This window comes from Oncorhynchus keta, unplaced genomic scaffold (assembly GCF_023373465.1).
Source record: "Oncorhynchus keta strain PuntledgeMale-10-30-2019 unplaced genomic scaffold, Oket_V2 Un_contig_4089_pilon_pilon, whole genome shotgun sequence".
NCBI classification, from domain to species: Eukaryota; Metazoa; Chordata; class Actinopteri; order Salmoniformes; family Salmonidae; genus Oncorhynchus; species Oncorhynchus keta.
In genome coordinates, this window is record NW_026287593.1 from 68161 (window position 1) to 87602 (window position 19442).

The following is a 19442-nucleotide window of genomic DNA, read 5'->3' on the forward strand; positions in this document are numbered from 1 at the left end:
AGAGAGAGAGCTACTCCGTCAGCCCTGTTGGTGATCAGTAGCAGGCTACCATTGGCCCCCATTTGGATGTGAGAGAGAGAGCTACTCCTTCAGCCCTGTTGGTGATCAGTAGCAGGCTACCATTGGCCCCCATGTGGATGTGAGAGAGAGAGCTACTCCTTCAGCCCTGTTGGTGATCAGTAGCAGGCTACCATTGGCCCCCATGTGGATGTGAGAGAGAGAGCTACTCCTTCAGCCCTGTTGGTGATCAGTAGCAGGCTACCATTGGCCCCCATGTGGATGTGAGAGAGAGAGCTACTCCTTCAGCCCTGTTGGTGATCAGTAGCAGGCTACCATTGGCCCCCATGTGGATGTGAGAGAGAGAGCTACTCCTTCAGCCCTGTTGGTGATCAGTAGCAGGCTACCATTGGCCCCCATGTGGATGAAGGGCCTGAGACAATAGTCTGGGGAGGGAGAGGGAGCTGTGGGAGAGAGATGGATGAGGGAGCTGTGGGAGAGAGAGGGAGCTGGGAGAGAGAGAGGGAGCTGGGAGAGAGAGAGGGAGCTGTGGGAGAGAGAGGGAGCTGGGAGAGAGAGAGGGAGCTGTGGGAGAGAGAGGGAGCTGTGGGAGAGAGAGGGAGCTGGGAGAGAGAGGGAGCTGGGAGAGAGAGAGGGAGCTGTGGGAGAGAGAGGGAGCTGTGGGAGAGATGGATGAGGGAGCTGTGGGAGAGAGAGAGGGATGATAGGGAGCTGGAGCTGTGGGAGAGAGAGGGGGAGCTGTGGGAGAGTGGGATGATAGAGATGGATGAGAGGGAGCTGGAGCTATGGGAGAGAGAGGGATGAGAGGGAGCTGTGTGAGAGAGAGGGATGAGAGGGAGTTGGAGCTATGGGAGAGAGAGGGATGAGAGGGAGCTGTGTGAGAGAGAGGGATGAGAGGGAGCTGTGGGAGAGAGAGGGATGAGAGGGAGCTGTGTGAGAGAGGGATGAGAGGGAGTTGGAGCTATGGGAGAGAGAGGGATGAGAGGGAGCTGTGGGAGAGAGGGATGAGAGTTAGCTGGAGCTGTGGGAGAGAGAGAGGGATGAGAGGGAGCTGGAGCTGTGGGAGAGAGAGAGGGATGAGAGGGAGCTGGAGCTGTGGGAGAGAGAGAGGGATGAGAGGGAGCTGGAGCTGTGGGAGGGAGAGAGGGGTGAGAGGGAGCTGGAGCTGTGGGAGAGAGGGAGCTGGAGCTGTGGGAGGGAGAGGGATGAGAGGGAGCTGGAGCTGTGGGAGGGAGAGAGGGATGAGAGGGAGCTGGAGCTGTGGGAGAGAGAGATGGGTGAGAGGGAGCTGGAGCTGTGGGAGAGAGGGAGCTGGAGCTGTGGGAGAGAGAGAGGGATGAGAGGGAGCTGGAGCTGTGGGAGAGAGGGAACTGGAGCTGTGTGATGGAGAGGGGTGAGAGGGAGCTGGAGCTGTGGGAGAGAGAGGGATGAGGGAGCTGGAGTTGTGGGAGAGAGGGAGCTGTGGGAGGGAGAGGGAGCTGGTGCTGTGTGAGGGAGAGGATGAGAGGGAGCTGTGTGAGGGAGAGGATGAGAGGGAGCTGGAGTTGTGAGGGAGAGGATGAGAGGGAACTGGAGCTGTGTGAGGGAGAGGATGAGAGGGAACTGGAGCTGTGTGAGGGAGAGGATGAGAGGGAGCTGGAGTTGTGAGGGAGAGGATGAGAGGGAACTGGAGCTGTGTGAGGGAGAGGATGAGAGGGAGCTGTGTGAGGGAGAGGATGAGAGGGAGCTGGAGTTGTGAGGGAGAGGATGAGAGGGAGAGGATGAGAGGGATGCATGAATACAGAGGAACTCCCACTCACACACTCAGTGAGGTAGTCAGTCTAAGCCTCAGGGGTGAGAGGGAGGTCTGGGGGGGAGAGATATATAACCAGTGGTTGGGGGAGAGGTCTGAGGGAGAGAGAGAGACTCTGTCAGTCAAGCCTCACGGCCAGGGAAGTGATTAAGAGTCATTACAGTAACTATTACTGCCCCTGGAGAGAGAGGGGGGAGAAAGTGTTTTAGAGGAGAACATGCTGGAGAGCGTTGGATAGAAGGCCTGTTTGAAAAGGACATCAATGTAGAGGGAGAGAGGGGGGGGTAAATGAGAGAGAGGGGTAATGGGAGGTGAGGAAGGAAGGAACTATGTTGATTGACAGCAGAATGGGTCTGCTCTGTTTTAAAGTGTCACATTGAGGCTGTTTTTGGAGAAAGCAGAAGATCCCTGTCCAGGTGGAGACAGTAAATCTGGAGCCTGGAGCTCCTCTGAGATGACTAGTCCACGTGGGGTTGAGAGTCTGGACCTCCTCTGAGATGACTAGTCCATGTGGGGTTGAGAGTCTGGACCTCCTCTGAGATGACTAGTCCATGTGGGGTTGAGAGTCTGGACCTCCTCTGGGATGACTAGTCCACGTGGGGTTGAGAGTCTGGACCTCCTCTGAGATGACTAGTCCATGTGGGGTTGAGAGTCTGGACCTCTGAGATGACTAGTCCACGTGGGGTTGAGAGTCTGGACCTCTGAGATGACTAGTCCATGTGGGGTTGAGAGTCTGGACCTCCTCTGAGATGACTAGTCCACGTGGGGTTGAGAGTCTGGACCTCCTCTGAGATGACTAGTCCATGTGGGGTTGAGAGTCTGGACCTCCTCTGAGATGACTAGTCCACGTGGGGTTGAGAGTCTGGACCTCCTCTGAGATGACTAGTCCACGTGGGGTTGAGAGTCTGGACCTCCTCTGAGATGACTAGTTCATATGGGGTTGAGAGTCTGGACCTCCTCTGAGATGACTAGTCCATGTGGGGTTGAGAGTCTGGACCTCCTCTGAGATGACTAGTCCATGTGGGGTTGAGAGTCTGGACCTCTGAGATGACTAGTCCATGTGGGGTTGAGAGTCTGGACCTCTGAGATGACTAGTCCACGTGGGGTTGAGAGTCTGGACCTCTGAGATGACTAGTCCATGTGGGGTTGAGAGTCTGGACCTCCTCTGAGATGACTAGTCCACGTGGGGTTGAGAGTCTGGACCTCCTCTGAGATGACTAGTCCATGTGGGGTTGAGAGTCTGGACCTCCTCTGAGATGACTAGTCCATGTGGGGTTGAGAGCCTCAGAGCGTTATGTTTTAACAGGGCCCACATGGTCAAGGGTTAGTGTAGACTGAAACACAACCCGTGTGGAGACTAACACAACCCGTGTGGAGACTGAAACACAACCCGTGTGGAGACTGAAACACAACCCGTGTGGAGACTGAAACACAACCCGTGTGGAGACTGAAACACAACCCGTGTGGAGACTGTATCTTTCAGGAGGCCAACCACCAGGTCACCTGCTCTGCCACATCCCTGTCTCAGTTCTAGGACCCTCACATTTAGATGGGCCCAGGCCAGAACCCCACCATGTCTCAGTTCTAGGACCCTCACATTTCGATGGGCCCAGGCCAGAACCCCACCATGTCTCAGCTCTAGGACCCTCACATTTAGATGGGCCCAGGCCAGAACCACACCCTGTCTCAGCTCTAGGACCCTCACATTTAGATGGGCCCAGGCCAGAACCACACCCTGTCTCAGCTCTAGGACCCTCACATTTAGATGGGCCCAGGCCAGAAACACACCCTGTCTCAGCTCTAGGACCCTCACATTTAGATGGGCCCAGGCCAGAACCTCATCCTGTCTCAGCTCTAGGACCCTCACATTTAGATGGGCCCAGGCCAGAACCACACCCTGTCTCAGCTCTAGGACCCTCACATTTAGATGGGCCCAGGCCAGAACCACACCCTGTCTCAGCTCTAGGACCCTCACATTTAGATGGGCCCAGGCCAGAACCACACCCTGTCTCAGCTCTAGGACCCTCACATTTAGATGGGCCCAGGCCAGAACCACACCCTGTCTCAGCTCTAGGACCCTCACATTTAGATGGGCCCAGGCCAGAACCACACCCTGTCTCAGCTCTAGGACCCTCACATTTAGATGGGCCCAGGCCAGAACCCCACCCTGTCTCAGCTCTAGGACCCTCACATTTAGATGGGCCCAGGCCAGAACCACACCCTGTCTCAGCTCTAGGACCCTCACATTTAGATGGGCCCAGGCCAGAACCACACCCTGTCTCAGCTCTAGGACCCTCACATTTAGATGGGCCCAGGCCAGAACCACACCCTGTCTCAGCTCTAGGACCCTCACATTTAGATGGGCCCAGGTCAGAACCTCACCATGTCTCAGCTCTAGGACCCTCACATTTAGATGGGCCCAGGCCAGAACCTCATCCTGTCTCAGCTCTAGGACCCTCACATTTAGATGGGCCCAGGCCAGAACCACACCCTGTCTCAGCTCTAGGACCCTCACATTTAGATGGGCCCAGGCCAGAACCACACCCTGTCTCAGCTCTAGGACCCTCACATTTAGATGGGCCCAGGCCAGAACCACACCCTGTCTCAGCTCTAGGACCCTCACATTTAGATGGGCCCAGGCCAGAACCACACCCTGTCTCAGCTCTAGGACCCTCACATTTAGATGGGCCCAGGCCAGAACCACACCCTGTCTCAGCTCTAGGACCCTCACATTTAGATGGGCCCAGGCCAGAACCACACCCTGTCTCAGCTCTAGGACCCTCACATTTAGATGGGCCCAGGCCAGAACCCCACCCTGTCTCAGCTCTAGGACCCTCACATTTAGATGGGCCCAGGCCAGAACCACACCCTGTCTCAGCTCTAGGACCCTCACATTTAGATGGGCCCAGGCCAGAACCCCACCCTGTCTCAGCTCTAGGACCCTCACATTTAGATGGGCCCAGGCCAGAACCACACCCTGTCTCAGCTCTAGGACCCTCACATTTAGATGGGCCCAGGCCAGAACCCCACCCTGTCTCAGCTCTAGGACCCTCACATTTAGATGGGCCCAGGCCAGAACCCCACCCTGTCTCAGCTCTAGGACCCTCACATCATGATGATGTAGTGGTCCTGTGTTGTTAGATTCATCTGAAGTGGTTTTGGTGTCTCAGGCATATTTCAGGGATCCCGTCACACACATCACTTACAGATCCTGTTGATGAATGTTGAGTTACCGTGGAAACAGTCTTTTATCAGGGCAGACGTGCTGACACTGGGGTTTGTTGCGGTGACATCTAAGAGGATGAAAGTCTCGTCTTGAGTTTGTCTGACTCGGTGGAAAGCTGGTTGGCTGGCTGACTGGGTGGCTGGCTGGCTGACTGGGTGGCTGGCTGGCTGACTGGGTGGCTGGTTGGCTGGCTGACTGGGTGGCTGGCTGACTGGGTGGCTGGCTGGCTGACTGGGTGGCTGGCTGACTGGGTGGCTGGCTGACTGGGTGGCTGGTTGGCTGGCTGACTGGGTGGCTGGCTGACTGGGTGGCTGGCTGGCTGACTGGGTGGCTGGCTGACTGACTGGGTGGCTGGCTGACTGGGTGGCTGGCTGGCTGACTGGGTGGCTGGTTGGCTGGCTGTCTGACTGGGTGGCTGGTTGGCTGGCTGTCTGACTGGGTGGCTGGCTGACTGGGTGGCTGGCTGGCTGACTGGGTGGCTGGCTGACTGACTGGGTGGCTGGCTGACTGGGTGGCTGGCTGGCTGACTGGGTGGCTGGTTGGCTGGCTGTCTGACTGGGTGGCTGGTTGGCTGGCTGGCTGACTGGGTGGCTGGTTGGCTGGCTGTCTGACTGGGTGGCTGGTTGGCTGGCTGTCTGACTGGGTGGCTGGTTGGCTGGCTGGCTGACTGGGTGGCTGGTTGGCTGGCTGACTGACTGGGTGGCTGGCTGGCTGACTGTCTGACTGCGGTGTGTTCTATTTATAGGATTACTGTAGCGTATTTTCCTCTGATAGGTGGATTCATGACCATATGAGACAAGGCCTCTGAGCCAGTGATAGGTGGATTCATTAACATGAGACGAGGCCTCTGAGCCAGTGATAGGTGGATTCATTAACATGAGACGAGGCCTCTGAGCTAGTGATAGGTGGATTCATGACCATATGAGACAAGGCCTCTGAGCCAGTGATAGGTGGATTCATTAACATGAGACGAGGCCTCTGAGCCAGTGATAGGTGGATTCATTAACATGAGACGAGGCCTCTGAGCTAGTGATAGGTGGATTCATTAACATGAGACAAGGCCTCTGAGCTAGTGATAGGTGGATTCATTAACATGAGACAAGGCCTCTGAGCCAGTGATAGGTGGATTCATTAACATGAGACAAGGCCTCTGAGCTAGTGATAGGTGGATTCATTAACATGAGACAAGGCCTCTGAGCCAGTGATAGGTGGATTCATGACCATATGAGACAAGGCCTCTGAGCCAGTGATAGGTGGATTCATTAACATGAGACAAGGCCTCTGAGCTAGTGATAGGTGGATTCATTAACATGAGACAAGGCCTCTGAGCTAGTGATAGGTGGATTCATGACCATGAGACAAGGCCTCTGAGCCAGTGATAGGTGGATTCATGACCATGAGACAAGGCCTCTGAGCTAGTGATAGGTGGATTCATGACCATATGAGACAAGGCCTCTGAGCTAGTGATAGGTGGATTCATTAACATGAGACAAGGCCTCTGAGCTAGTGATAGGTGGATTCATGACCATGAGACAAGGCCTCTGAGCCAGTGATAGGTGGATTCATTAACATGAGACAAGGCCTCTGAGCTAGTGATAGGTGGATTCATTAACATGAGACAAGGCCTCTGAGCCAGTGATAGGTGGATTCATGACCATATGAGACAAGGCCTCTGAGCCAGTGATAGGTGGATTCATTAACATGAGACAAGGCCTCTGAGCTAGTGATAGGTGGATTCATTAACAAGAGACAAGGCCTCTGAGCTAGTGATAGGTGGATTCATTAACATGAGACAAGGCCTCTGAGCTAGTGATAGGTGGATTCATTAACAAGAGACAAGGCCTCTGAGCTAGTGATAGGTGGATTCATTAACAAGAGACAAGGCCTCTGAGCTAGTGATAGGTGGATTCATTAACATGAGACAAGGCCTCTGAGCCAGTGATAGGTGGATTCATTAACATGAGACAAGGCCTCTGAGCTATAGGTGGATTCATGACCATATGAGACAAGGCCTCTGAGCTAGTGATAGGTGGATTCATGACCATGAGACAAGGCCTCTGAGCTAGTGATAGGTGGATTCATGACCATATGAGACAAGGCCTCTGAGCCAGTGATAGGTGGATTCATGACCATGAGACAAGGCCTCTGAGCTAGTGATAGGTGGATTCATGACCATATGAGACAAGGCCTCTGAGCCAGTGATAGGTGGATTCATGACCATGAGACAAGGCCTCTGAGCTAGTGATAGGTGGATTCATGACCATGAGACAAGGCCTCTGAGCTAGTGATAGGTGGATTCATTAACATGAGACAAGGCCTCTGAGCTAGTGATAGGTGGATTCATGACCATGAGACAAGGCCTCTGGGCCAGTGATAGGTGGATTCATTAACATGAGACAAGGCCTCTGAGCTAGTGATAGGTGGATTCATTAACATGAGACAAGGCCTCTGAGCTAGTGATAGGTGGATTCATGACCATGAGACAAGGCCTCTGGGCCAGTGATAGGTGGATTCATTAACATGAGACAAGGCCTCTGAGCTAGTGATAGGTGGATTCATGACCATGAGACAAGGCCTCTGAGCTAGTGATAGGTGGATTCATGACCATGAGACAAGGCCTCTGAGCTAGTGATAGGTGGGTTCATGACCATATGAGACAAGGCCTCTGAGCTAGTGATAGGTGGATTCATTAACATGAGACAAGGCCTCTGAGCCAGTGATAGGTGGATTCATTAACATGAGACAAGGCCTCTGAGCTAGTGATAGGTGGATTCATTAACATGAGACAAGGCCTCTGAGCTAGTGATATGTGGATTCATGACCATGAGACAAGGCCTCTGGGCCAGTGATAGGTGGATTCATTAACATGAGACAAGGCCTCTGAGCTAGTGATAGGTGGATTCATTAACATGAGACAAGGCCTCTGAGCTAGTGATAGGTGGATTCATTAACATGAGACAAGGCCTCTGAGCCAGTGATAGGTGGATTCATTAACATGAGACAAGGCCTCTGAGCCAGTGATAGGTGGATTCATTAACATGAGACAAGGCCTCTGAGCTAGTGATAGGTGGATTCATTAACATGAGACAAGGCCTCTGAGCTAGTGATAGGTGGATTCATTAACATGAGACAAGGCCTCTGAGCTAGTGATAGGTGGATTCATTACCATGAGACAAGGCCTCTGAGCTATAGGTGGATTCATGACCATGAGACAAGGCCTCTGAGCCAGTGATAGGTGGATTCATTAACATGAGACAAGGCCTCTGAGCTAGTGATAGGTGGATTCATTAACATGAGACGAGGCCTCTGAGCTAGTGATAGGTGGATTCATTAACATGAGACAAGGCCTCTGAGCCAGTGATAGGTGGATTCATTAACATGAGACAAGGCCTCTGAGCCAGTGATAGGTGGATTCATTAACATGAGACAAGGCCTCTGAGCCAGTGATAGGTGGATTCATTAACATGAGACAAGGCCTCTGAGCCAGTGATAGGTGGATTCATTAACATGAGACAAGGCCTCTGAGCTAGTGATAGGTGGATTCATTAACATGAGACAAGGCCTCTGAGCCAGTGATAGGTGGATTCATTAACATGAGACAAGGCCTCTGAGCTAGTGATAGGTGGATTCATTAACATGAGACAAGGCCTCTGAGCTAGTGATAGGTGGATTCATTACCATGAGACAAGGCCTCTGAGCTATAGGTGGATTCATGACCATGAGACAAGGCCTCTGAGCCAGTGATAGGTGGATTCATTAACATGAGACAAGGCCTCTGAGCTAGTGATAGGTGGATTCATGACCATATGAGACAAGGCCTCTGAGCCAGTGATAGGTGGATTCATGACCATGAGACAAGGCCTCTGAGCTAGACAGCGCTGTGTGAGAAGCTCTGAGAACCATGTGAAGGTGGAATATACTGTTTGGCACTAAGCCTGGCCAACACTCTTCTGTCCCAGCCTGACCTTTAACCTCTAGATCAGGGGTCGTCAACTCTGACCCGACGAGATCCGGAGCCTGCTGGTTTTCTGTTCTACCTGATAATGAATAACTAGTCAGTCAGTCAACCAGCCAGTCAGCCAGCCGACAAGCCAGTCAGTCGCCAGAACCTGCCAGTCAGTCACCAAAACCAGCCAGCCAATCAGCCAGCCGGTCAGCCAGTCAGTCACCAGAACCTGCCAGTCAGTCACCAGAACCAGCCAGCCAATCAGCCAGCCGGGCCAGCCAGTCAGTCACCAGAACCAGCCAGTCAGTCACCAGAACCAGCCAGCCAATCAGCCAGCCAGCCAGTCAGTCACCAGAACCAGCCAGCCAGTCAGTCACCAGAACCAGCCAGCCAGTCAGTCACCAGAACCAGCCAGCCAATCAGTCACCAGAACCAGCCAGCCAATCAGCCAGCCAATCAGTCACCAGAACCAGCCAGTCAATCAGTCACCAGAACCAGCCAGCCAGTCAGTCACCAGAACCAGCCAGCCAGTCAGTCACCAGAACCAGCCAGCCAATCAGTCACCAGAACCAGCCAGCCAATCAGTCACCAGAACCAGCCAGTCAATCAGCCAGCCAGTCAGTCACCAGAACCAGCCAGTCAATCAGCCTGCCAGTCAGTCACCAGAACCAGCCAGTCAGCCAGCCAATCAGCCAGTCAGTCACCAAAACCAGCCAGCCAGTCAGTCACCAGAACCAGCCAGTCAATCAGCCAGCCGGCCAGCCAACTAATCAGTCCATTGGACCAGTCAAATCAGCTTTAAAGCCTGTTGAACTTCCCAGTAGTAGAGGATCATAGGACTGTCACCTCCCTCCCTCCCTCCCTCCCTCCCTTACTGGGGAAGACGTGAACCTGTGAGAACCTAGTGAAGGTACCACATACTGGTTGACACTAAGCCTGTGATGGTCATCTCTCTCCCAGTCCTTCCCAGCCTTCAGCCTCATTGGGTTTATATTCTGCTCTGATAGTTTGGGGTCCAGTGAGTCTCTCAGTCATCTAGTAGCCAATTGGTCGGTTGGTTCAGTCAGCTGGACCATTAGACCCAGTCAAAGCAGTGACCCTTTGAGCGAGTTAACACTGTGTGAACTCAACCAAACCATGCTTGTCACTCTCTCTCTCTCTCTCTCTCTCTCTCTCTCTCTCTCTCTCTCTCTCTCTCTCTCTCTCTCTCTCTCTCTCTCTCTCTCTCTCTCTCTCTCTCTCTCTCTCTCTCTCTCTCTCTCTCTCTCTCTCTCTCTCTCTCTGTCTCTCTCTCTCTCTCTCTCTCTCTCTCTCTCTCTCTCTCTCTCTCTCTCTCTCTCTCTCTCTCTCTCTCTCTCTCTGTCTCTCTCTCTCTCTCTCTCTGTCTCTCTCTCTCTGTCTCTCTCTCTCTATATATATATCTCTGTCTCTATCTCTCTCTCTCCTCCAATGTGGAGGCTATATACAGGGTATTCTGGTACAGAAGTCAATGTGGAGGGGTACAGGTTAGTTGAGGTCATATGTACATACGGGGGCGGCCCGTCAGGAAGTCCAGGATCCAGTTGCAGAGGGAGGTGTTCAGTCCCAGGATCCAGTTGCAGAGGGAGGTGTTCAGTCCCAGGATCCAGTTGCAGAGGGAGGTGTTCAGTCCCAGGATCCAGTTGCAGAGGGAGGTGTTCAGTCCCAGGGTCCAGTTGCAGAGGGAGGTGTTCAGTCCCAGGATCCAGTTGCAGAGGGAGGTGTTCAGTCCCAGGATCCAGTTGCAGAGGGAGGTGTTCAGTCCCAGGATCCAGTTGCAGAGGGAGGTGTTCAGTCCCAGGATCCAGTTGCAGAGGGAGGTGTTCAGTCCCAGGGTCCAGTTGCAGAGGGAGGTGTTCAGTCCCAGGTTCCTTAGCTTGGTGATGAGCTTTGAGGGCACTATGGTGTTGAACACTGAGCTGTAGTCAATGAGCAGCATTCTCACATAGCTGTTCCTTTTGTCCAGGTGGGGAAGGGCAGTGTGGAGTGATATAGAGATTGCATCATCTGTGGATCTGTTGGGGCGGTAGCGAATTGGAGTGGGTCTAGGGTTTCTGGGAGGATGCTGTTGATGTGAGCCAAGACCAGCCTTTCAAAGCACTTCATGGCTACAGACGTGAGAGCTACGGGGCGGTAGTCTCTCTCTCTGTCTCTCTGTCGGCTGGTTCAGTCAGCTAGACCATTAGATCCAGTCAGATCAGCTTTAATGCCACTTAAATAAGGTGTCAGAGGGCTGACCTCTGTGACCTCCTGTCTACCCCTCCTCTACACCACACCCCCCCAACACCCTCCCGTGTGATAAAAAGCAGGCGTGTAGGAGCTCAGGGGGTTTGGGGGGGTGGGGGTGGTCCTGTCATGATGAGCTATAGGAGGCTGGTGGACCAGGGCAGTCCTGTCATGATGGGCTATAGGAGGCTGACTGGCTGGTGGACCAGGGCAGTCCTGTCATGATGGGCTATAGGAAGCTGGTGGACCAGGGCAGTCCTGTCATGCTGGGCTATAGGAGGCTGGTGGACCAGGGCAGTCCTGTCATGATGGGCTATAGGAGGCTGACTGGCTGGTGGACCAGGGTAGTCCTGTCATGATGGGCTATAGGAAGCTGGTGGACCAGGGCAGTCCTGTCATGCTGGGCTATAGGAGGCTGGTGGACCAGGGTAGTCCTGTCATGATGGGCTATAGGAGGCTGACTGGCTGGTGGACCAGGGCAGTCCTGTCATGATGGGCTATAGGAGGCTGGTGGACCAGGGTAGTCCTGTCATGATGGGCTATAGGAGGCTGACTGGCTGGTGGACCAGGGCAGTCCTGTCATGATGGGCTATAGGAGGCTGGTGGACCAGGGCAGTCCTGTCATGATGGGCTATAGGAGGCTGGCAGGCTGGTGGACCAGGGCAGTCCTGTCATGATGGGCTATAGGAGGCTGGTGGACCAGGGCAGTCCTGTCATGATGGGCTATAGGAGGCTGGTGGACCAGGGTAGTCCTGTCATGATGGGCTATAGGAGGCTGACTGGCTGGTGGACCAGGGCAGTCCTGTCATGATGGGCTATAGGAGGCTGGTGGACCAGGGCAGTCCTGTCATGATGGGCTATAGGAGGCTGGTGGACCAGGGCAGTCCTGTCATGATGGGCTATAGGAGGCTGGTGGACCAGGGTAGTCCTGTCATGATGGGCTATAGGAGGCTGACTGGCTGGTGGACCAGGGCAGTCCTGTCATGATGGGCTATAGGAGGCTGACTAGCTGGTGGACCAGGGTAGTCCTGTCATGATGGGCTATAGGAGGCTGGTGGACCAGGGTAGTCCTGTCATGATGGGCTATAGGAGGCTGGTGGACCAGGGCAGTCCTGTCATGATGGGCTATAGGAGGCTGGTGGACCAGGGTAGTCCTGTCATGATGGGCCAGGAGGCTGAGTCCAGGGCAGTCATGATGGGCTATAGGAGGCTGGTGGACCAGGGCAGTCCTGTCATGATGGGCTATAGGAGGCTGGTGGACCAGGGCAGTCCTGTCATGATGGGCTATAGGAGGCTGGTGGACCAGGGCAGTCCTGTCATGATGGGCTATAGGAGGCTGACTGTTCTGATGGACCCTGGGTACTGTGGACATGACAGTACATTTAGTATGTGTTCTGATGGACTCTGGACCAGGGCAGTCCTCTCATCTCTCCTCCCTCCCTCCTCTCTCCTCCTCCCCCCTCTCTCCTGACAGTACCTCCCTCCTCCTCCTCTCTCCTCCTCCCTCCCTCCTCCCTCTCCTCTCCTCCTCTCCTCCTCCTCCTCCCCCTCCCTCTCTCCTCCTCCCCCTCTCCTCTCCTCCTCCCCATCTCCTCTCTCCCTCCCCTCCCCTCTCTCCTCCTCTCTCCTCCTCCTCCTCTCCTCTCCTCCCTCTCTCCTCCTCTCTCCTCCTCCCCTCTCTCCTCCTCCTCCTTCTCCTCCTCTCTCCTCCTCCTCCTCCTCCTCCTCCTCCTCCTCCTCTCCTCCTTCTCCTCCCCATCTCCCTCCCCCTCCCCCTCCCCCCTCTCTCCTCCTTCTCCTCCTCCCCCTCCCACTCTCTCCTCCCTCCTCCCTCCTCCTCCCCTCTCCTCCCCCCCTCTCCTCCTCTCTCTCCTCCTCCTCTCTCTCCTCTCCAAGGCATCAGTGGGAGGGAATCAGTTCCTCAACAGGAATGTGGTTATTTTGTAGTGAGTTTTACAACTGTCTCATTTAGTGGTCTTTAATGTTGACGTGTGGAGTGACTGTAGATCACTGAGAGGCCTAGCTATGCGTGGGAGGTGTGTGTGTGTGTGTGTGTGTGTGTGTGTGTGTGTGTGTGTGTGTGTGTGTGTGTGTGTGTGTGTGTGTGTGTGTGTGTGTGTGTGTGTGTGTGTGTGTGTGTGTGTGTGTGTGTGTGTGTGTGTGTGTGTGTGTGTGTGTGTGTGTGTGTGTGTGTTAGGTGTGAACGCAGCGTAATTCAGTCCATCCTAATGACACAGCACCTGTACTGCCAGTGAACTAGATAAAAGCTTTTCATCTAGAAACACTACATCATAATTATGAAATGTGCAAATTACAGTCAAGGACAGTCAAGCTACCTACTTTACCCCTTCAGACAGTGTAGAGGAGGACAGTCAAGCTACCTACTGTCCCCCTTCAGACAGTGTAGAGTAGGACAGTCAAGCTACCCACTGTCCCCCTTCAGACAGTGTAGAGTAGGACAGTCAAGCTACCCACTGTGACCCCTCCAGACAGTGTAGAGTAGGACAGTCAAGCTACCCACTGTCCCCTTCAGACAGTGTAGAGTAGGACAGTCAAGCTACCCACTGTGACCCCTCCAGACAGTGTAGAGTAGGACAGTCAAGCTACCCACTCTGACCCCTCCAGACAGTGTAGAGTAGGACAGTCAAGCTACCCACTCTGACCCCTCCAGACAGTCTAGAGTAGGACAGTCAAGCTACCCACTCTGACCCCTCCAGACAGTCTAGAGTAGGACAGTCAAGCTACCCACTCTACCCCTTCAGACAGTCTAGAGTAGGACCCCTCCAGACAGTCTAGAGTAGGACAGTCAAGCTACCCACTCTGACCCCTCCAGACAGTCTAGAGTCCTGTCTAGAGTAGGACAGTCAAGCTACCCACTGTACCCCTTCAGACAGTCTAGAGTAGGACAGTCAAGCTACCCACTCTGACCCCTTCAGACAGTCTAGAGTAGGACAGTTAAGCTACCCACTGTCCCCCAGTACCATATGTAGAAGTGGTGTGTTAGGTGTTAATGCAGTGTGTTGAGTTGGTACTGGTCTGTAGAAGTGGTGTGTTAGGTGTTAATGCAGAGTGTTGAGTTGGTACTGGTCTGTAGAAGTGGGGTGTTAGGTGTTAATGTGTTGAGTTGGTACTGGTCTGTAGAAGTGGTGTGTTAGGTGTTAATGCAGAGTGTTGAGTTGGTACCCAGCTGTCTGTAGGTGTGTTAGGTGTTAATGCAGCGTGTTGAGTTGGTACTGTCTGTAGAAGTGGTGTGTTAGGTGTTAATGCAGCGTGTTGAGTTGGTACCCAGCTGTCTGTAGAAGTGGTGTGTGTTAGGTGTTAATGCAGCATGTTGAGTTGGTACCCAGCTGTCTGTAGAAGTGGTGTGTTAGGTGTTAATGTGTAGAGTTGGTACCCAGCTGTCTGTAGAAGTGGTGTGTTAGGTGTTAATGTGTTGAGTTGGTACCCAGCTGTCTGTAGAAGTGGTGTGTTAGGTGTTAATGTGTTGAGTTGGTACCCAGCTGTCTGTAGAAGTGGTGTGTTAGGTGTTAATGCAGCGTGTTGAGTTGGTACCCAGCTGTCTGTAGAAGTGGTGTGTTAGGTGTTAATGTGTTGAGTTGGTACCCAGCTGTCTGTAGAAGTGGTGTGTTAGGTGTTAATGTGTAGAGTTGGTACCCAGCTGTCTGTAGAAGTGGTGTGTTAGGTATTAATGTGTTGAGTTGGTACCCAGCTGTCTGTAGAAGTGGTGTGTTAGGTGTTAATGTGTAGAGTTGGTACCCAGCTGTCTGTAGAAGTGGTGTGTTAGGTATTAATGCAGCGTGTTGAGTTGGTACCCAGCTGTCTGTAGAAGTGGTGTGTTAGGTGTTAATGTGTTGAGTTGGTACCCAGCTGTCTGTAGAAGTGGTGTGTTAGGTGTTAATGTGTTGAGTTGGTACCCAGCTGTCTGTAGAAGTGGTGTGTTAGGTGTTAATGCCTAGGTCTGAGTTGGTACCCAGCTGTCTGTAGAAGTGGTGTGTTAGGTGTTAATGTGTAGAGTTGGTACCCAGCTGTCTGTAGAAGTGGTGTGTTAGGTGTTAATGTGTAGAGTTGGTACCCAGCTGACTGTAGAAGTGGTGTGTTGGGTGTTAATGCAGCGTGTTGAGTTGGTACCCAGCTGTCTGTAGAAGTGGTGTGTTAGGTGTTAATGTGTTGAGTTGGTACCCAGCTGTCTGTAGAAGTGGTGTGTTAGGTGTTAATGCAGTGTTGAGTTGGTACCCAGCTGTCTGTAGAAGTGGTGTGTTAGGTGTTAATGTGTTGAGTTGGTACCCAGCTGTCTGTAGAAGTGGTGTGTTAGGTGTTAATGTCTAGAGTTGGTACCCAGCTGTCTGTAGAAGTGGTGTGTTAGGTGTTAATGCAGCGTGTTGAGTTGGTACCCAGCTGTCTGTAGAAGTGGTGTGTTAGGTGTTAATGTGTAGAGTTGGTACCCAGCTGTCTGTAGAAGTGGTGTGTTAGGTGTTAATGTGTTGAGTTGGTACCCAGCTGTCTGTAGAAGTGGTGTGTTAGGTGTTAATGTGGTGAGTTGGTACCCAGCTGTCTGTAGAAGTGGTGTGTTAGGTGTTAATGTGTTGAGTTGGTACCCAGCTGTCTGTAGAAGTGGTGTGTTAGGTGTTAATGTGTAGAGTTGGTACCCAGCTGTCTGTAGAAGTGGTGTGTTAGGTGTTAATGCAGCGTGTTGAGTTGGTACCCAGCTGTCTGTAGAAGTGGTGTGTTAGGTATTAATGCAGTGTGTTGAGTTGGTACCCAGCTGTCTGTAGAAGTGGTGTGTTAGGTGTTAATGTGTTGAGTTGGTACCCAGCTGTCTGTAGAAGTGGTGTGTTAGGTGTTAATGTGGTGAGTTGGTACCCAGCTGTCTGTAGAAGTGGTGTGTTAGGTGTTAATGTGTTGAGTTGGTACCCAGCTGTCTGTAGAAGTGGTGTGTTAGGTGTTAATGTGTTGAGTTGGTACCCAGCTGTCTGTAGAAGTGGTGTGTTAGGTGTTAATGTGTTGAGTTGGTACCCAGCTGTCTGTAGAAGTGGTGTGTTAGGTGTTAATGTGTTGAGTTGGTACCCAGCTGTCTGTAGAAGTGGTGTGTTAGGTGTTAATGCAGTGGTGAGTTGGTACCCAGCTGTCTGTAGAAGTGGTGTGTTAGGTGTTAATGCAGCTGTAGGAGTGTTGAGTTGGTACCCAGCTGTCTGGAAGTGGTGTTAGGTGTGTTGATGGGTGTCTTAATGCAGTGTGTTGAGTTGGTACCCAGCTGTCTGTAGAAGTGGTGTGTTAGGTGTTAATGTGTTGAGTTGGTACCCAGCTGTCTGTAGAAGTGGTGTGTTAGGTGTTAATGTGTTGAGTTGGTACCCAGCTGTCTGTAGAAGTGGTGTGTTAGGTGTTAATGTGTTGAGTTGGTACCCAGCTGTCTGTAGAAGTGGTGTGTTAGGTGTTAATGTGTTGAGTTGGTACCCAGCTGTCTGTAGAAGTGGTGTCTAGGTGTTAATGTGTTGAGTTGGTACCCAGCTGTCTGTAGAAGTGGTGTGTTAGGTGTTAATGTGTTGAGTTGGTACCCAGCTGTCTGTAGAAGTGGTGTGTTAGGTGTTAATGCAGCGTGTTGAGTTGGTACCCAGCTGTCTGTAGAAGTGGTGTGTTAGGTGTTAATGTGTTGAGTTGGTACCCAGCTGTCTGTAGAAGTGGTGTGTTAGGTGTTAATGCATCAGTGTTGAGTTGGTCCCAGCTGTCTGTAGAAGTGGTGTGTTAGGTGTTAATGCAGCGTGTTGAGTTGGTACCCAGCTGTCTGTAGAAGTGGTGTGTTAGGTGTTAATGCAGCGTGTTGAGTTCTGTATCTAGTGATGGAGTTGGTACCCAGCTGTCTGTAGAAGTGGTGTGTTAGGTGTTAATGCAGTGTGTCTGAGTTGGTACCCAGCTGTCTGTAGAAGTGGTGTGTTAGGTGTTAATGTGTTGAGTTGGTACCCAGCTGTCTGTAGAAGTGGTGTGTTAGGTGTTAATGTGGTGAGTTGGTACCCAGCTGTCTGTAGAAGTGGTGTGTTAGGTGTTAATGCAGTCGTGTTGAGTTGGTACCCAGCTGTCTGTAGAAGTGGTGTGTTAGGTGTTAATGTGTAGAGTTGGTACCCAGCTGTCTGTAGAAGTGGTGTGTTAGGTGTTAATGCAGTGTGTTGAGTTGGTACCCAGCTGTCTGTAGAAGTGGTGTGTTAGGTGTTAATGTGTTGAGTTGGTACCCACCCAGCTGTCTGTAGAAGTGGTGTGTTAGGTGTTAATGTGTAGAGTTGGTACCCAGCTGTCTGTAGAAGTGGTGTGTTAGGTGTTAATGCAGCGTGTTGAGTTGGTACCCAGCTGTCTGTAGAAGTGGTGTGTTAGGTGTTAATGTGTAGAGTTGGTACCCAGCTGTCTGTAGAAGTGGTGTGTTAGGTGTTAATGCAGTGTGTTGAGTTGGTACCCAGCTGTCTGTAGAAGTGGTGTGTTAGGTGTTAATGTGTTGAGTTGGTACCCAGCTGTCTGTAGAAGTGGTGTGGTGTGTTAGGTGTTAATGTGTGTGAGTTGGTACCCAGCTGTCTGTAGAAGTGGTGTGTTAGGTGTTAATGTGTTGAGTTGGTACCCAGCTGTCTGTAGAAGTGGTGTGTTAGGTGTTAATGTGGTGAGTTGGTACCAGCTGTCTGTAGAAGTGGTGTGTTAGGTGTTAATGTGTAGAGTTGGTACCCAGCTGTCTGTAGAAGTGGTGTGTTAGGTGTTAATGTGGTGAGTTGGTACCCAGCTGTCTGTAGAAGTGGTGTGTTAGGTGTTAATGTGTTAGAGTTGGACCCAGCTGTCAATGCAGCGTGTGTGAGTTGGTACCCAGCTGTCTGTAGAAGTGGTGTGTTAGGTGTTAATGTGTAGAGTTGGTACCCAGCTGTCTGTAGAAGTGGTGTGTTAGGTGTTAAGTGTGGTGAGTTGGTACCCAGCTGTCTGTAGAAGTGGTGTGTTAGGTGTTAATGTGGTGAGTTGGTACCCAGCTGTCTGTAGAAGTGGTGTGTTAGGTGTTAATGTGTAGAGTTGGTACCCAGCTGTCTGTAGAAGTGGTGTGTTAGGTGTTAATGTGTTGAGTTGGTACCCAGCTGTCTGTAGAAGTGGTGTGTTAGGTGTTAATGTGTAGAGTTGGTACCCAGCTGTCTGTAGAAGTGGTGTGTTAGGTGTTAATGTGTTGAGTTGGTACCCAGCTGTCTGTAGAAGTGGTGTGTTAGGTGTTAATGTGGTGAGTTGTACCCAGCTGTCTGTAGAAGGTCTGTTAGGTGTTAATGTGTTGAGTTGGTACCCAGCTGTCTGTAGAGTGGTGTGTCTAGGTGATAGGTGTGGTAGTGTCTGGAGAAGTGGTGTGTTAGGTGTTAATGTGGGAGTCTACCCAGCTGTCTGTAGAAGTGGTGTGTTAGTGTTAATGTTAATGTCTGTAGAAGTGGTGTGTTAGGTGTTAATGTGTTGAGTTGGTACCCAGCTGTCTGTAGAAGTGGTGTGTTAGGTGTTAATGTGTAGAGTTGGTACCCAGCTGTCTGTAGAAGTGGTGTGTTAGGTGTTAATGCAGTGTGGTGAGTTGGTACCCAGCTGTCTGTAGAAGTGGTGTGTTAGGTGTTAATGTGTTGAGTTGGTACCCAGCTGTCTGTAGAAGTGGTGTGTTAGGTGTTAATGCAGCTGGTGAGTTGGTACCCAGCTGTCTGTAGAAGTGGTGTGTTAGGTGTTAATGTGTTGAGTTGGTACCCAGCTGTCTGTAGAAGTGGTGTGTTAGGTGTTAATGCAGAGTGTTGAGTTGGTACCCAGCTGTCTGTAGAAGTGGTGTGTTAGGTGTTAATGCAGCGTGTTGAGTTGGTACCCAGGTCTGTAGAAGTGTGTTAGGTGATGCAGCGTGTTGAGTTGGTACCCAGCTGTCTGTAGAATGGTGGTGTGTTAGGTGTTAATGTGTTGAGTTGGTACCCAGCTGTCTGTAGAAGTGGTGTGTTAGGTGTTAATGTGTAGAGTTGGTACCCAGCTGTCTGTAGAAGTGGTGTGTTGGGTGTTAATGTGTAGAGTTGGTACCCAGCTGTCTGTAGAAGTGGTGTGTTAGGTGTTAATGTGAGAGTTGGTACCCAGCTGTCTGTAGAAGTGGTGTGTTAGGTGTTAATGCAGCGTGTTGAGTTGGTACCCAGCTGTCTGTAGAAGTGGTGTGTTAGGTGTTAATGCAGCGTGTTGAGTTGGTACCCAGCTGTCTG

At 51.9% G+C, this 19442-nt stretch overlaps 1 protein-coding gene and 2 long non-coding RNA genes across 19 annotated transcripts; 2 read left to right on the forward strand and 1 right to left on the reverse strand.

Moving 5' to 3' along the window:
* Nucleotides 1–2436: 2436 nt before the first annotated feature.
* On the reverse strand, nucleotides 2437–5103 carry LOC127924470 (uncharacterized). The gene is made up of 3 exons (XM_052509187.1): nucleotides 5073–5103; nucleotides 2851–4957; nucleotides 2437–2724 (listed from the first exon to the last, which is right to left on the reverse strand). Exons 1-2 carry the CDS (start codon nucleotides 5101–5103, stop codon nucleotides 3168–3170), a joined length of 1821 nt encoding a protein of 606 aa, XP_052365147.1. The 3' UTR covers nucleotides 2437–2724; nucleotides 2851–3167.
* Nucleotides 5104–5869: 766 nt separating this feature from the next.
* Nucleotides 5870–8781, forward strand: LOC127924471 (uncharacterized). 4 transcript variants are annotated; one of them, XR_008117952.1, is made up of 4 exons: nucleotides 5876–5941; nucleotides 6593–6723; nucleotides 8018–8060; nucleotides 8358–8781. It is a non-coding gene; the product is annotated as an uncharacterized LOC127924471 (long non-coding RNA). The 4 variants fall into 4 exon arrangements; XR_008117950.1 differs by lacking the exon at nucleotides 6593–6723 and having other exon boundaries at nucleotides 5870–6289; XR_008117953.1 differs by lacking the exon at nucleotides 6593–6723 and having other exon boundaries at nucleotides 5870–6289; nucleotides 8573–8781.
* Nucleotides 8782–14741: 5960 nt separating this feature from the next.
* LOC127924472 (uncharacterized) lies at nucleotides 14742–18215 on the forward strand. 14 transcript variants are annotated; one of them, XR_008117958.1, is made up of 6 exons: nucleotides 14742–14806; nucleotides 15748–15798; nucleotides 16807–16862; nucleotides 17210–17260; nucleotides 17531–17586; nucleotides 17853–17876. It is a non-coding gene; the product is annotated as an uncharacterized LOC127924472 (long non-coding RNA). The 14 variants fall into 14 exon arrangements; XR_008117957.1 differs by lacking the exon at nucleotides 15748–15798 and adding an exon at nucleotides 16064–16114; XR_008117956.1 differs by lacking the exons at nucleotides 14742–14806; nucleotides 15748–15798; nucleotides 17853–17876 and adding exons at nucleotides 15892–15956; nucleotides 16064–16114; nucleotides 18192–18215.
* Nucleotides 18216–19442: the final 1227 nt, after the last annotated feature.